The following is a 17,124-nucleotide window of genomic DNA, read 5'->3' as shown; positions in this document are numbered from 1 at the left end:
AGAGAGAGAGAGAGAGAGAGAGAGAGAGAGAGAATGTAACCAACACACACTAAACCCCACCATATTCTCGGTTAGAATCGAGGGAATCCCAGACTTTTTCTTCTGTTGAAAATGTTCCAGTAGAAACGTTGGATGAAGGTAAATGTGGTATTTTGGTCTTACTCGACCTTACAGCGCTGTTTTCGATACTGTTGTGCATGAACAGCTCCTAAATGGTTTACAGTCCAATGGAATTATTGGAGAAGCCTTTCTGTGAGACAGAAAATACTATGTGCACACGGGAAACTCACATTCTTATGAAACACTAAGCAGACGAGTACCCCAAGGAAGTATTTTAGGTCCAATCCTCTTTTGCATTTATATGACTGGATTGTTAATTGTACTACAGTACAATGACATGGAGTAAAGCTCCCCAGACGGTTCCATTGACTACCTGAGGAGTCATGTTTTAAAATATTCATTATAAATTACCTACAAGACTATTTTAACTTTAAATTGTTTTAAGATACAGATATCGATAAAAACTACTTGTCTATGAAGCAAAATGATGATTTTCTAAAATTTTATGGCTTTTCTTATCACTTGAATTTTCAGTGATTTTGCATATTTCACCGTTACACACTATTTCATTTTTATAAAATAGTAAATGTCAACTTACACATTCATTACCCTCTAAATTAACTAGATTACATATTTTCCTTCAAAAAAAAAAACATATGTATTGCAACTATTTACGTATTAGCTGATTTTAATCAGATTATCTTTCCTTAGTGACTCCCGATGGAGTCAATGGCACTTAGGAGTTCCTCGTTGGGTGAGTCGGTAGAGTTGTCAGCTAGCACTCTGCTAGGCCCGAGTTCGAATCTCCGGCCAGCCAATGAAGAATTAGAGGAATTTATTTCTGGTGAGAGAAATTCATTTCTCGGTATAATGTGGTTCGAATTCCACAATAAGCTGTAGGTCCCGTTGCTAGGTAACCAATTGGTTCTTAGCCACGTGAAATAAGTCTAATCCTTCGGGCCAGCCCTAGGAGAGCTGTTAATCAGTTCAGTGGTCTGGTGAAACTAAGGTACTTAATGGGACTTAGGGGTATCGATATAAACAATATATTGTTGATTATTGATATAAAGAGATAAAAGCATCAACAATAACATCGCGCTCTGAATTTCAGTGGGAAAATTATAATTTCACCTTTGCTCTATTTAGATTGGGTGCGCGCGCACACACACACACACACACGCACCAAAACAACCCCCCCCCCCCAACACGCATCTTATATACAAAACAAACACATGCATATACATGAACTAAACCATAACATGCGCACACACATAATTTTGATTGGGTGCATACACACACAAACACATCTTACATATATACAAAACGAACACATGCATATACATGAACTAATACATGACACGCACACACATAACATGGCAAGTACTCAGACATACAACATAGCGCGCACACACACACACACACACACACACACACACACACACACACACACCTATACCTACTCACTCCTCTCATTGTAGACCGAGCTATGCGCAGGTTTGAACATGCATGACTTAGAGTACAGTATGATCAAGTGAACCTGCTGAAACATGTTGAGTGGTGACGCCGATGGGTTTGTGCAAAGCACACTTGCCATTAGTCTATCCTTGACTGCCAGCTGAGATGGATCCAGACTCTTTCTATTTCAGGGGAACAATTCATCATAAATTTTTCCGTGATGCCGTAGAAAGCCTTGAAGATGAAAATATCAAGACAGCAGATATTGTTATTACAGGTAAGATTTATTGCTACACAGATCCTTGAATTCAACACACACAGAATATCTGCGCATGCAAAGATAGATACACATACACACACAAGCACACACCCACACACACACACACGCACGCACGCACACACACACACACAGTCACATGATTGCTTGAATCAGAAGGCAGTTATTACATACTTTATCATGTTTTCTTTGCGTATATTTTCAAATATAGTTTTTTTTTCATTATTATTGAATATAATATCACGTCTGACATTTGCTTCTCTTTACAGGCATTCCAGAGGGTGGAAATGGAAGTGAAGAAGAAGATATAAATGATGATGATCTTCTTGACCCTTCTGGTGTTCCAGATGAAACAGCTGCTAAAGTAGATACTATGATTCCTGTGGAAGATAAACCTCGCTGGATGAAGAAAAATATTGAAAGGAAAGAGATGGAATCGGAAAGTGGGAAGGAGCGCGAATATGCTTCTAAGAAACTCTCAGAATTTTCCAGCGCTATCTTCTTCAAGTGAATGGGATATTTTCATAAAGGTCTTTGAAGGTCTTCTTGAACTCCATGTGTATGAAACTAATCGTTATGCAAAACGTGAGAAGAATTGCCAAAGCTTTGAAGTTACAGTAGAAGAAATTATGAATTTTATAGGACTCTTGTTCTCATCAGGATATAATATCAGATCAAGTGAGAAGGATTATTGGAGCAAAGCACAAGATCTTGAATGCCCATCTTTGCTGCAACTATGAGCAGAAATAGGTTTCAGGAAATCAAGAAGTTTCTTCATTGTGCTGACAATGCAAACCTTGGTAATGAGAAAATGGCTAAAGTGAAACCTCTGTATGATCTTTTGAATGAAAACATTAGGCAATTTGGAATTCCTCATGAAATTCTGAGTATTGACGAATCTATGACGCCTTATTACGGGCGTCATTCCTGCAAGCAATTCGCCAGACAAAAGCCAATACGATTTGGCTTCAAATCAGGGATCATGGCTAGTTCAACTGGGATGTCCTGTTATGTAAAGATCTATGAAAGTAAATCAGAAAACCAGTCGTCCAAGGAACCTTTAGGAAGTAGAGTAATCCGGGAATGCATTTCTGCTTGTACTGAACCTACCAAGCACAGGTTCTATTTTGACAATTTTTTTACTTCATATGACATAGTCTTAGATCTGAAAGGAAAGGAAATAAATGCCACTGGTACGGTCAGATCAAACAGAACAAAACACTGCCCATTGCCTACTGCAAAAGATGTGAAAAAGAAGCCAAGAGGATCCTATGCCTATCGATCAGATGGAAATGTTGAAATCGTTACGTGGAATGATAATGCTGTTGTTACTCTTTGCAGTAATTGCGAAGGTCTAATCCTATTGGCGTGGCAAAACGGTGTAGGAAGAGTGAACATTGAACAACCTTTCATAGTAAAAGCATATTATAAAAGCATGGGCGGTGTCGACTTGTTCGACAGATCTTTGTCAGATTTTAGCCCTGCAAGTAGAGGAAAGAAGTGGTATTTTCCTCTTAATTATTGCTGCTCTGAACACAGGGATGGTGTTTTGCCGGTGACTTTATGAAATCAGCACAGGAACTTCAATTCCTAACAAAGAATATAGACGGTCTATTGTTCAGATCCTTGTCAAAAGAGCAAAGCCTGAAATTGGTGCAGTCAAAAGCCCTAAGGTCAGGCCCAAAAGGAAGCAAAACTCTCCCACCAAGGGAAGTAAGGACAGACAACACTAATCATTGTGTGTAAGAAGATTGGGAAAATTCAGTGCGCAAAATGTAATGTCACTCTTCATCTGAAGTCATGCTGGCAAATATTTCACGAAAAATAGAATTTTGCTGTGCACATACCCTTTTCTGCTGTACAATTATCCACAAACCCTTTATCACATTTTATGTTAAGTATTTTTTATGTATTCTACATGAAGTGGTTCCTTTATTATTTACTCAGTACTGGAACTTTGCGTTTTTGTTTATTCCCATTTGTTTACTTGCTTTCTTTGTATTACGCATGCTGTACAGCTGCGCTTGCACGCATGATTGTACATGTATATGTTCATACGGTTGTAATTCAAAGAAATTTACTTTTTATCATGCTTCTATCAATAAAATGCTGTATAAAAAGCATTCAAATATAATAAGTCTGAAATTTATAATTTTCATTTATTCCTTATACCCTTAAGTCCCATTGACTCCCTAGGGGGTAATACCTGTACATTCCATGAAAATATAAATAATAAACAAATCTAGCAACAAGTAATCAAACATATCAAAAACACTTCAGAAATTAAGTTTAATGAAGATCAAAGCATAATAAAGCACACTGGTACTAGCTGGGATTAAGCTATTGGCGGTTGAAAAACTAAATGACGTTCTTGTCAGTGTTAAGGGTTGGATGACATCAAAGACGTTAAAATGAAATAAAAATAGTGAATTTGTTCTGGTGAATTTAGGCTAAATATAAATAGTAGTCCAATTCTGTTTGCTGGCGTATAATACCATCAAAGGATGCACTACGAATGTTGGTTTTAGAGCCTTTAAATTTGCACTTCAAGGCTGTACAGTACAGCCCGACTTGAAATCAGAAGGGGTGAAAGTATCAGGTCTCAAGGAAAAAAGAAGGCTTTATTGTTCTCTGAGTTTTATGACAGCTTGGATTCGTCAATTAATACGGTGTATGCCGTATAAATCTTAGAAAGTCTCTGCATTATCGTGTATTTGACAAGTGAGTTTGTGGTCTTGCACAGCGCCTTCAGTAGAGTGGGACCGGGTAACCGTATTCATAGAACCTCATAGGAATAAGGTTAAGAAAAACGTCTTTTCGTTAAAAAAATTGTTACAGATACGGTCGTTTTTCCTCTTTTGTCTATTCAACTTTAATAATTGAAGTAAAGTGCCTGGAGGCGAGAATAACTTCTTGAAACTAATGAGATATCCCAAAACTGACGTACGACACCATGTTCAGAATTGACATATCCTGTTTGGTATCACTGTCCGTAATGGCAGTACAGATCTCAGGGTTACAACCAGCGGTATGTCTCTCTAGCAGCCCTAGGTGAGCGATACTATGTCTAGAAGTTACTCTGAATTAACGGGTCCGTATCCGGAGCTGCGGCTTCTTAGTTCTGTCTTCTTTTCTTCTGTGCTGTACTCTCATAAAAATTCACAAACTGATTATTGATACTGCCCAGTAGCATTGAATAAAAACCTCATTGTCCCATTAGTAACGATGTTAGCAAAATTTGGTTTCGTTTCACAGGCAGAAGGTTACTGAGAGAGAGGTGCATTTCAGTCCTAATATGCTGTTGATTTCATAGACAGTGCGATTATTCTGTACCAAATGTCAACCGTTGACTAATAACAGACAATTCTTGCGTTTCGTCATTAATATGAGAGGTTCTGGAAGCTAGAGGCTGACTTTTGTTACAGGGGGTCTGTCCTTTCAATGGTCATTTACTTCTGACTTGGGCAATTGTGTTAGACAACTTCATTCTCTCTCTCTCTCACTGTTGCCTATAATGTCTTGTTGCTTCGGCTTTTTCTGCCTGTCTTCGTGTTTCTCTCTCTCTCTAGTTCTCAGTGTTGCAAAAAACCTCAGTAATGAAAATATATATTTACTTAGCAAAAACAGACGAAGCTCTTATCTACTGTGCATTTCTTATTTCTTATATTTCGTTTTTATTTCATATTTTCTTCTCTTTTGTTTTCACTTCATATGTATTGTCGTTCAAGGGTAACAGAGCTCTCATGTACGTATATATATATATATATATATATATATATATATATATATATATATATATATATATATATATATATATATATATTACACATACGTATATATGGTTTTTAGTGACTTCTGGCAACAATCCTAAAAGCTTCAGTTTCCTCCTGTCAATTTCCTCTTTGCCCAAAACATTCACCCACTTACTCTCACAATTTTCCTTTCTATTTTTGTTTCCCGGAATACTGTTTTCGTTATATTTTCCTTTTTCTCCTAACGAAAAGAACTCACGAAAACTCTGGATGGCACCGAATTTCCTGGTGTTTTTGTATCTAGTAGGACTTAACAAATTTTCATTGCTTTGTATCCATTTTTTTGTCTTTCATTGGGTTCATTAAGCAGATGTTTTAATCTTTTTCGCCCACCGTCGTAAGATTTATTGACTTATAAATTAAACCGGTTTGGCGTATATATATATATATATATATATATATATATATATATATATATATATATATATATATATATATATATATATATTATTTTTTATACGACCTTAATCCCATTTTCCTATGAGGTCGGCTGCTCTAGTCTCCTTTTCCACAGAATTCAGTTTAAGCATCTGCGCGCTCTACGCCCAGCAGTTTCGTCTCTCTAACCCCTACGGCCATATCATGTTTTCTTGACCAGAGCATCATCATCCCTGCGGACCACATGACCATACCACCTCGTCCTACATTACCTGGTTTTATTTGTTATTTTACTTACGCCGACCGCTCTTCTTACTTGCTCACTTTCAATGATTTCCAGCAGCGACGCTCTCAGTACCTATCTCAGCATTTTCATCTTTGATTTTCCTAGGGCTCTTCCCTTTTCATCTCAGTCCCCACGTTTCTGTATCTTACAGCAGAACTGGTTTAACCACTGTTCTGTAGAGTGTAATCCAAAGCCTCAAAAGAATCCTCCTATCAAGAATCACCCCTGAAAGTCTCCACAGAATGCTCTGAGTCTCTGCTGCACTCCAGTTCACATCCACCATCTTCACCTGAGACAGAACCAAAGCACTTTAAACTATTTATTTGCTTTAATTCCTGGCCAGTTCTTGACTTTACAACTGGTTTCCCTCTTTCCTCTGTAAAGCTTAGCATTATTTCTCTTTTTGCAGGAGGCACTCCTGTCAGGCCTCTTCTGTTTCTGCTGTTATTTTGTGTGCATTTATTTTTTAGGTGGAACTGCTAGCTCCACACCCTGCCCCTTTGTTGTTTAAGGGGTGGCTTGTGTGCAGAGAGAATGAAGTTGTCTAACACAACTGCCCAAGTCAGAAGTAAATGACCATTGAAAAGACACCCCCTGTAACAAAAGTCAGCCTCTAGCTTCCAGAACCTCTCATATTAATGACGAAACGCAAGAATTGTCCGTCATTAGTCAACGGTTGTCATTTGGTATAGAATAATTGCACTGTCTATGAAATCAGTAGAATCTTAGGACTGAAATGCAACATATTAGCAGAAAGATATAAGAGTGAATTTACACCTAGAATTGAAAATGAAGATAATGATACAGAAATAAGAGATGAAAATACTGAATACTTATCAGATATAGATATTACAGAAGCCGATATTGTGCAGGCTATTAATGAAATTAAAAATGGATCAGCAGCAGGACCAGATGGAGTACCTGTCATATTGTTAAAGAAAGTGGTTCATTCAATCGCAAAGCCGCTAGCAATATTATTAAGACAAAGTATAGATACAGGCAAGATTTATGATGAGCATAAATTAGCATATATTACTCCTACTTTCAAAAGTGGTTCAAGACTAGAGGCAAGTAATTATAGGCCTGTGAGTCTGACATCTCATATTATGAAAGTATATGAAAGGGTAATAAAAAAATATAATGAAACATTTAATGAAAAATAGATTGTTCATTATAGGACAACATGGTTTTGTACCGGAAAAAGTACACAAACCCAACTGTTAGTCCACCATGAAAGCATATATAAAAATATGATAAATGAAAAAGATACAGATGTGGTTTACCTAGACTTTGCAAAAGCTTTTGACAAGGTAGATCATAATATATTAGCGAAAAAATTAGAAAACATAACATTGTTGACAAAGTAGGAAGATGGATAAAAGAATTTTTGCAAAACAGAAAACAGATAGTGATTGCAAACGATGAGAAATCGGATGAAGCTACGGTAATATCCGGTGTACCACAGGGTACGGTGTTAGCTGCATTGCTGTTTGTGATTATGATTGCAGACACAGACAGTAATGTTAAGGACTCAGTAGTAAGAAGTTTCGCAGATGACACAAGAATAAGTAGAGAAATTGCTTGTGATGAAGATAGGAACTCGCTACAAAGAGACCTAAATAAAATATATAAATGGGCAGAGATAAATAGGATGGTATTTAACTCTGATAAATTTGAATCAATGAACTATGGTGATAAAGTAGGAATGCTATATGCATATAAAGGACCTAATAATGAGACAATCACAAACAAGGAAGCAGTTAAAGACCTTGGTGTGATGTTGAATAGGAATATGTTATGCAATGATCAAATAGCAATTCTATTGGCAAAATGCAAAGCAAAAATGGGAATGTTGTTCCGGCACTTCAAAACAAGAAAACTGAACACATGATTATGCTTTATAAAACGTACGTACGTAGTCCACTTGAATATTGCAATATAATATGGTACCCACACTACCAAAAGGATATTGCACAAATAGAGAGTGTACAAAGGTCATTTACAGCTAGAATAGAAGAAGTTAAGGACCTTGACTACTGGGAAAGACTACAATTCTTAAATTTATATAGTCTTGAAAGGAGAAGAGAACGCTACATGGTAATTCAAGCATGGAAACAGATAGAAGGAATTACCGAAAATATCATGGAACTAAAATTATCAAAAAGAGCAAGCAGAGGTAGATTAATAGTGCCAAAAACTATACCAGGAAAATTAAGGAAAGCACACAGGACATTAATCCACCACGCACCAGCATCGATAATGCAGCGTCTATTCAATGCGCTACCAGCTCATCTGAGGAACATAACAGGAGTGAGCGTAGATGTGTTTAAGAATAAGCTCGACAAATATCTAAGATGCATCCCAGACCATCCAAGACTGGAAGATGCAAAATATACCGGAAGATGCGTAAGCAACTCTCTGGTAGACATCAAAGGCGCCTCACACTGAGGGACCTGGGGCAACCCGAACGAATTGTAAGGTCTGTAAGGTAAGGTCTCTCTCTCTCTCTCTCTCTCTCTCTCTCTCTCTCTCTCTCTCTCTCTCTCTCTCTCTCTCTCTCTCTCAGTAACCTTCTGCCTGTGAAATGAAACCAAATTTTGCTAACATTGTTACTGATGGGACAATGAGGTTCTTATTCAACGCTACTGGGCAGCATCAATGATCAATCTGTGAATACAAAGATACAAAGTTGATATATTATACATATATATATATATATATATATATATATATATATATATATATATATATATATATATATATATATATATATATATATTATATATACATATATATATAATATAAAAATATATATATATATATATATATATATATATATATATATATATATATATATAGAGAGAGAGAGAGAGAGAGAGAGAGAGAGAAAAACTGGTACATGTAACAAAAATTTTTTTACATGAATGAGTATACAAGCTCATTTTTCATGAATCTCAGTTTACGACATCTTAAGTGTTCTGGTTTTAGAACCCGAAGAAGCAGTGTTTAGCTTACTGCGCCACGTTTTCATCTCAGGTAATGGAATTATCGTTTTTTCGTCCGTTGCTGGAACCAAATTGACACGTGTCGACACCGCTTACGGGCAATTCTTCGAAAACATTTTTTCGAAAACAAAAACTTCGAAGTAAAATATCTTCGACAGGCCAATTACTTCGAGTCACCAATTCAGACTAATTTAAGAAAAGAAGCAAGTTTCTCTCTCTCTCATTACGAAGTCAGTTTTTGTAGAGCATTATAATAATATACTTCAAAGTGAAGCACCCTACTTGAAGATGGCCGAATTTATCAAGAACTCGAAAGGAGAGCCAATGCTCTTTTTAAACGGATTTTTATTTGTAAAAGATAAACAAATGATGAACAAAACATATTGGAAACGTAAAGATTTTGAAAATCAGTGCAAAAACCGAACAATAACGATAGACAATGAGGTGAGGACTTTTCCAAGGGAAAATAATCACGCAGGCGATCCTGCGAACGTGGAAATTTACCAGTTCATGAAAGATAGCAGAGAAGCACCCGACGTCATAATATCTAGTGCAGCATCTCAAGTTTCTCAAGCCGTAGCTGTGGCTTTACTTTCTACAAATAGTATCAAGAGAACAGTGAGCCGTGTTCGACAAAAAGACGATACTGAATTGGTTGTGCCTATGCACAGGAAGGATTTGGTTTTTACAGATGAGCAAACGAAAACCAGTAATGGTGACCAATTCTTAATGTTTGATTCTGCTCCATCTGATAACAGAATGTTAATCTTTTCCACATACCGGAACTTGCAATTTCTCTCTACCTGCCTTAACTGGTATGCCGACGGGACATTCAAAACGGTACCCACTACCCAGTATATATGAACAATTGTATACCATTCCTGGCGTTAAAAATGGGCTTACAATTCCACTCATCTATGCACTGCTACCGAATAAAAAAGAACAAAACTATGTGGAATTTTTGATACATAAAAGTTCTTGTCCCTAACTTGTCCATCGATTCGATTTTAAAAAACAGATTTTGAAACGGGGATGATAAATGCAATCACCTTGGAATTTCCATCATGTTGTAACTATGGTTGCTTCTTCCATTTTTGCCAATGCATATATAGGAAAGTTTGTGAATATGGACTCAAATCACATTACGACACTGATGCTCAGTTTGTTCTAAACATCCGCATGCTTTCAGCTCTTGCATTTTTGCCACCGAGCAAAGTTGTCAAAGGTTTTGACATGCTCATTGATCACAATATTATTCCTCATGAAGCAGAAAATGTTCTCGATAGGCGGGGAAGACGACGTGCTCCCAAGTTTATTATTAGATATAGGGTCATGCTACGACATTGTAGAAAAGGACTTGCCAAAAACAAACAATTCAGTAGAGGGATAGCATAGAGGACTTATGCAGCAAGTCTCTTCTTACCATCCAACTATATGGAAATTTCTAATTGCTTTGAAAAGGGAACGAACTTTGAACGTAGTACACTTAGAAAGAATAAATAGTGATTATGAGTTCAGAAAGATTTCAAAAGAGTATAAAGCTACTGCCGCACGTCTGAAGAACCTTGTCACCTCTTTCGATGATTCACCCAATATATTAGACTATTTGCATGAATTGCACACAATCCCAGATTCTAAAAAAAAAGAAACTGAAAATAAAAATATTAATGATTTTATATTTTAATAAAATTTATCATGGAAATTGTTTTATATTTTAATAAACGTTCTTGATACTACTGGTTTTTATTACCCCTTTTATTATTGTTAAAATTATTATTATTGTTATTAATAATATTTTTATTATTATCATCAGAACGGAAAAAGAAAATAGAAAAAAGAGAAAAAATATAAAAATATTAACGCATTATTGGTAAATTTTGTATTCGAAGAAAGTGTTTGAAACCAACTTTTCGATGTTTTGATTTTATAAGTAAAACACTTTCGAAGTGAATGCACTTCGAAGTTTTTGTTTTCGAAGAAATGTGTACGCGATTCCTATACTGAGAAACAATACATCAACCGACTGCAACTGTAAGTGTTCGCAATTTCTTAGTTTTGCTTGTTGTGTGTGTGTGTGTGTGTGTGACAATTAATAATGTCGATGCACAGAATATGAAGAGAGAAAGCGGAGGGAAAGTTGTCGATATCTTATACATTATTAATATTGCTGCTTATGTATCAGCATATCTATCTAATAACTGATTAAATTGCTGTCTAATTATCGAAGTTTTTCTTTAAAAATATTCCTTTATAGAAGTTAACGAGATCCTATTCCTGTTCCATAAAAATATTTTTTAATAATAATAATAATAATAATAATAATAATAATAATAATAATAATAATAATAATAATAATAATAATAGGTAGGAGGAAGAAGAATGATATACTGTGGTTCTGGGAGACAAAGTCATACGCGTCCAAGACGACGCCACGAAAAGAGAGTCTGTAAAAGACACTTTATGCTTCACACCATTCAGATGTCTTCAATGGAATCTGCATTATTCATGACTGTAAGAAAGACGACGTGTTGAAGTTGAAGGAGTCCGTATGATTGGTTAGTGCAAGTGCTGAGGAATTTCACAGAGATTTTTATTGTCAGATATTTACTTTTCTTTACAGGAGGAGAGGGATGTGTTATAATAATAATAATAATAATAATAATAATAATAATAATAATAATAATAATAATAATAATAATATCATCATTAATATTATCATTATATTATTATCTTTCATAAACACCTAACTATAAAAAGAACTCTAGTTTCTGACAGAGATTTTAGTTTTTGTCATTAAGCCACTTGAGAGAGAGAGAGAGAGAGAGAGAGAGAGAGAGAGAGAGAGAGAGAGAGAGAGAGAGAGAGAGAGAGACTCGCAGTGCATTACCATTGCCGAGGATATTGTGCTTTTACCAGCCATGTCGTCAGCTCAGTTGGCATGCTTCCATGCACACGGGTTTCTCGAAAACCTTATATAAATCTCTCTCTGCATAAGAAGAAAAATGAAGAATATGAGATATGCGCTGCACTCGGAGATTTACGCCCAAACGTTCCGCACGGTGTAGTTTCAGAAAAGTATGTTATTATTATTATTATTCCTAAAGAGACATTTTCTCATGGAAGAAGTCCAGAGGCCACTAACTTTATTAGCAAACTTCCACAGAATGGAATGCTCGTAAGTGGCAAAGTGGTGCGATAGCAAAGAAGATAAAAGGGATTGTTTATAAATAATAAAACGATTCCCACACTGATAGTTTACGGTGACGAATACAATGATGAATAAACGAGGAAAGTTTAAAGAGCATTAGTATTGTGATCAAAACCTGACGTTGGCCCAGATACTCCACCCAATTAAGTTATGCACAACTGAAATGATTCAAACAACTTTATGGGTTGAAACTTCCAAAGACAAGCAAGATCTGGTCACATATTCACAGAACTGTTGTTGTTTTCAGCACGGGCTTTTGTTATTTAAACAACGTCCCATTTTGCCCCGAGTACGGGGGAATCTTTTTTAAGGCGAAGGTCAAGAGCTACAACTGCAGTTGTTAGATTAAGGTGGGTGGCCTTGTGCCAAACCGGGCTAGGAGCTAGTAAAAAGGAATGCATTTGTTAATGGACTGAGTGGTTTTAAACCATACGTTGAGAAAGAAGCAGGTGAAACGAAACCTTATAGGCAGGTCAAGGCCGAGTACTCAGCCTTTTGGAATCTCTGTACTCATCAGTTGTTTGAGGGTTTAGGTTACGTTGGTTTCGTACCAGCATTTTTCCTAGAACTAAGGCAGGTTGCAAGTGTAATTACAGAGATAAGTAGTGCTGTAAGGCTGGCAAATTTGCCCGTTATGTAGATACATCACAGCATAATGGAAAAGATATAATTTCGACAATAGGTCTTATAAATGTACGCCTTAGCTAAGAAAGATGTTTTTATGCAGAAAAGGAACATAAATGTTAGAATGGAAATTCTCATAAAATTCTCCCGGAAGTCTTATCATTGCAGCAAAGAAGTGAAATCGCGGAAAAATAATCCATTTTTCCGTCCGTAGTGTACAGCAGGTCCTCCAAGTGAAAGCCTGGAAGAAAAATGTAGTGAAAATAAAAGTTTTTTTTGTGGGGGGTGGGAGTAGGGGAAACGATGACCCTAGGAGGGAAGAGGAGGACTTGGGAGGATGGAAGGATCCGATTCAAGCGATTTATGGGAATCTTGTTTTGTTCACGAACGGATTTATCCTTTATAAGAACGTCGTAAGTAATGAATATCAAAATCTTACATTTTTTCTCAACTCTGAATCGGCTGAATCGACGAACTGATAGAATTTACGTTTTTCTGAGTTTCTGTGACGACGGACATAAAGTAATCCGTGTGATGGCTCATATACATACCTACGTACAAACACACGCAGATATATATATATATATATATATATATATATATATATATATATATATATATATATATATATATATATATATATATATATATATATATATATATATATATTATAAATATTACCCTGTTCGACCTCTCTCTTCCTCCTTGATTTAGTAGAAATATGAAAAAGAAAGAACCAAAGCTTTCTCTTTATAAAGCAGTCTAGGGAGGGAAACCAGAGAGCTGGGTTGTTCTTCCAAAACACCAATCGTTAGACGGGGGTATGAAATTTAGTTTAGGGGCATATTCAACAGGGTAGGTTTTGCTAGGACCACCTTTAGTTAGATTGTACCTTAAGCTCACTTTTCTCTGACCTTCGTACTGGCGAGTTTTTGTAATTTTTCAAGCTAGCACCCACACATCTTGAGTCCTTGACCCAGCTCGGTAGTCTAGAGGCATCCTTCATTGAAAGCACAAGCACCAGGTCTCTCACAGCCTCCCCCCTTTGCTCTTCGCCCTCTTGTTGACCATCCGGGGGAATTGCCATTTCAACGGACCCAGGGCTTCTAATACAACTGGTCACTGCATTATCTAATCCAGCGGTAAGTCCGAAGATGACAATTACTCTCAGTTCTTTCCTTTAGTCGTCGCACTTGTTGCATGTTTCAAATTTCCCTCTCTCTTAAAGTCACTGACTAAGGAAAATCCTAGTAAAACCACATCTCATTTATGAAGTCAATTATATGAAGCACAATTATGTTGCCTAGTGAGATTGCATAAATTATCCTCCATGGTGTTAACGTAATATTCTTGATCTGAGATTCATCCCTTGCAGTCAATTAATGATAACTGAGAGGTCCTTGACATCGAATTGCTATCTGGATACGTCTCTTCCAGAATCGGGCACGCCTTGGAACCTGGCCAGAATCTTGTTTGGAGAAGGTTTAGCATATCACCACCCTCAAGTCACGCGCTTGAAATTGCTTGTAGACGCGGCACAATAGGCCCAGCCATTGTGTAATCCCCTAATTTATGTTGAAATATCTTGTGTCCGAAGTGAGATGAAGTTGGAGCTGTTATTAGCTCCCGTAAGATCCCAGTCCACTTTTTTATTTCTTTTATTCTTTTTTGTTGAAACTAGTTGTTTGAGTAATGTTGTTTATTTAATTCATGTGTTCACAATAAATCGATATTCAGTAACCCAGTTTCAACTGGCGACCGATCTGGTTAAGTTAATTATCTGTCTTTTTTTAGTAACTTTCAGCCTTAATTGATAGGATTACGTGGGTCTTAGGTAAAGCAAGGCTATATAAATCACAGTAATTAATAAGTAAACTCATTAGCCGAATAACCAAAGTAACACACACACATATACATATACATATATATATATATATATATATATATATATATATATATATATATATATATATATATATATATATATATATATATATATATATATATATATTTGCTGTGCTCTGTTTCATATAATGGAAGCCGAGGCTTCATTATGAGAAATAGTGTATGTCCTTTGTCTCGCAGCTACTCCAGATAATCCCTTTTTTTTGTCTTTGAAGTGTTTAACTGATCGTCCCTCTGAGCACACATTTTCAATAGCGCTTCCTACTAACCTCATGACCCTATTCTAAAATTCTGCACATCCCTCATAAATTGCTTTCACTTTGATATCTTTAACACTGTATGTTATTCTCAGCTTTTTTTCAGATAATGCTCATTTATATTAATTTCATTAATTAGGCTCCTTATAAACCCTACAACTCGAGCTAAATCTACTTACTACTTTCACATTTGCTTAAACTATAAAGCATAATCCAATATAATTCCAGCCACACTTGATTTTACCACTTCATTCATCAACTTACTGATCCATTTTTCTGTGCTAACTCATAATCTGTCATAGCCTTTTCTTCGCCATTTTTTCATTTTTAAAATATACACAAGACCCTTCATTCTCCTTCAACCCAAGTGCTGGAAACGTACCAGTTATATCACCCGCTCCCTTAGCAGAAACACCTTTTCTGTATTTACATTCCTGGATTATACGTGTATCTAACCTTTTCATTATGGAATTAAATTTCATGTACACAATGCTTGTATAAATACATTTGTACTTTTTCATACAGTCTTCCAGACACAACCAGATCTACCGTCTTCTGTATTCTACATATCTGAGACAACGGACGCGTCTGCTCTTTGTCCTCCTTTATCTTGAAAATCCTGCCTTTCTACTTTTGTCTCACTAAGGTCATTAATATCTAGTTTCACTTTAAACGAGTCTATTATCAAGTTTCTCTTCTTTATATACTGCAACGTTCATGCACATTCAAAGTCATTTGACTTAACAGGTATCTTATTTAAAAAAAAATTATCTTTCAAATTTGATGCTTTAATTTCAGCTTCTTTCACTGAGCATCCGTGCCGTTTCTCTTTGAAAGGGCGCAAAGCCATTCTGGTCTTGCAGGAATAGAAAAATCAAATATAGAGTAGTTTTCTCTTCTTTTTCTCTGTTCAAAGGAAGGAAGGACAACAGGCACTCCCTGAAGATGGTCCACTTTTTCATTTGGCTGATGGAAGTGCTTCACGTTTACTTCGACAGGCGATGTGGGGTGATTTTATCTCAAAGGCAGTGACTGCTGGAACGAGCAATCTAACACCCTTGTGCTGCCCAAGCCTGAGGGAATACCAGAAATTGGGAAGGGAAAGAGTGGAGTTTAAATCTGATGAGAGCAAGTTATCATTATTATCTGAAACTTATTGGAGTTAGAAAGGGGACTGCATTATCGTGCACGTATCTACAGGACAGAACGCTAAAATACAGGTAGAGAGAAAATAAATCGACAACTCTCAATAAACCATTGCGATCTTACAATCTGAAAGGTCACAGCGTTGGAAAATCGTGTCTCACGCTCTGCACAGAAAAACGAGATTTCTTAAAAGCCTCCACAATGATCGAAGAGCCTTGGAGGGAATCTTCACTTGGCTGATCATGTCATGGAAAGCGAACCTTCCTGGAGACAAGGAGAGAAGCTAATGGGACTAATGATATTTTATCTTCATCGGTTGTGGTCAAATGAATTGGAAGTATGTCCTTCATCTTACAATCGGGATCAGAATTAAGAATCCTCATCGAAACTGTGATTTTATTATATGTGAGTAAATACTACCGACAGGGGAATGTTATGTCAAGTAAATCTAATACTCTGAGAAGATAATAACCTTTGGTTTTTGCTGTAAAGATGAAAACATAAAAAAAATTGATTTGATTACCTACGATAAGCCGAAATTATTTCGGAACAAATCCTGGTGAAGCTGCAAAAAGAAATGATAAAAAAAATATCAGTGAAAAAACGGAATACTCAGAAAGCGTATGAAATAATATAATATGATTGTGTGTTATGAATATATGACACAGGCCGTTATAGTTATAAAACCTCAGGTCATTGTGATACCTAAAT

The 17,124-nt window shown here is 36.2% G+C and overlaps 3 protein-coding genes across 3 annotated transcripts in view; 2 read left to right on the top strand and 1 right to left on the bottom strand.

Moving 5' to 3' along the window:
* The window catches only part of LOC136844493 (zinc finger HIT domain-containing protein 1-like), a 320,239-nt gene that overhangs the window by 54,011 nt on the left and 249,104 nt on the right, over positions 1-17,124 (bottom strand). The gene's annotated exons all lie outside the window — the stretch shown is intronic.
* LOC136844212 (uncharacterized) lies at positions 1,680-3,879 on the top strand. The gene is made up of 2 exons (XM_067113224.1): positions 1,680-1,792; positions 2,062-3,879. The coding sequence occupies exons 1-2, from the start codon at positions 1,681-1,683 to the stop codon at positions 2,301-2,303; spliced, it is 354 nt and encodes a 117-aa protein (XP_066969325.1). The 5' UTR covers position 1,680; the 3' UTR covers positions 2,304-3,879.
* LOC136843987 (piggyBac transposable element-derived protein 3-like) lies at positions 2,529-16,433 on the top strand. The gene is made up of 2 exons (XM_067113003.1): positions 2,529-3,295; positions 16,184-16,433. The coding sequence occupies exons 1-2, from the start codon at positions 2,529-2,531 to the stop codon at positions 16,431-16,433; spliced, it is 1,017 nt and encodes a 338-aa protein (XP_066969104.1).

Source organism: Macrobrachium rosenbergii, chromosome 12 (genome assembly GCF_040412425.1).
Source record: "Macrobrachium rosenbergii isolate ZJJX-2024 chromosome 12, ASM4041242v1, whole genome shotgun sequence".
Taxonomy (NCBI): Eukaryota; Metazoa; Arthropoda; class Malacostraca; order Decapoda; family Palaemonidae; genus Macrobrachium; species Macrobrachium rosenbergii.
Note: the sequence above shows the minus strand (reverse complement) of the source record. Positions and strands in the feature narration are given on the sequence as shown.

What these genes read in the sequence shown, in the direction of transcription:
- LOC136843987 (XM_067113003.1), top strand. Translation starts at nt 2,529, where the DNA reads ATGAGCAGAAATAGGTTTCAGGAAATCAAGAAGTTTCTTCATTGTGCT. An exon ending in GCAAGTAGAGGAAAGAAGTG is followed by an intron (nt 3,296 to 16,183) that starts GTATTTTCCTCT and finishes CTCTGTTCAAAG; the next exon opens with GAAGGAAGGACAACAGGCAC.
- LOC136844212 (XM_067113224.1), top strand. Translation starts at nt 1,681, where the DNA reads ATGGATCCAGACTCTTTCTATTTCAGGGGAACAATTCATCATAAATTT. An exon ending in AGCAGATATTGTTATTACAG is followed by an intron (nt 1,793 to 2,061) that starts GTAAGATTTATT and finishes TTCTCTTTACAG; the next exon opens with GCATTCCAGAGGGTGGAAAT.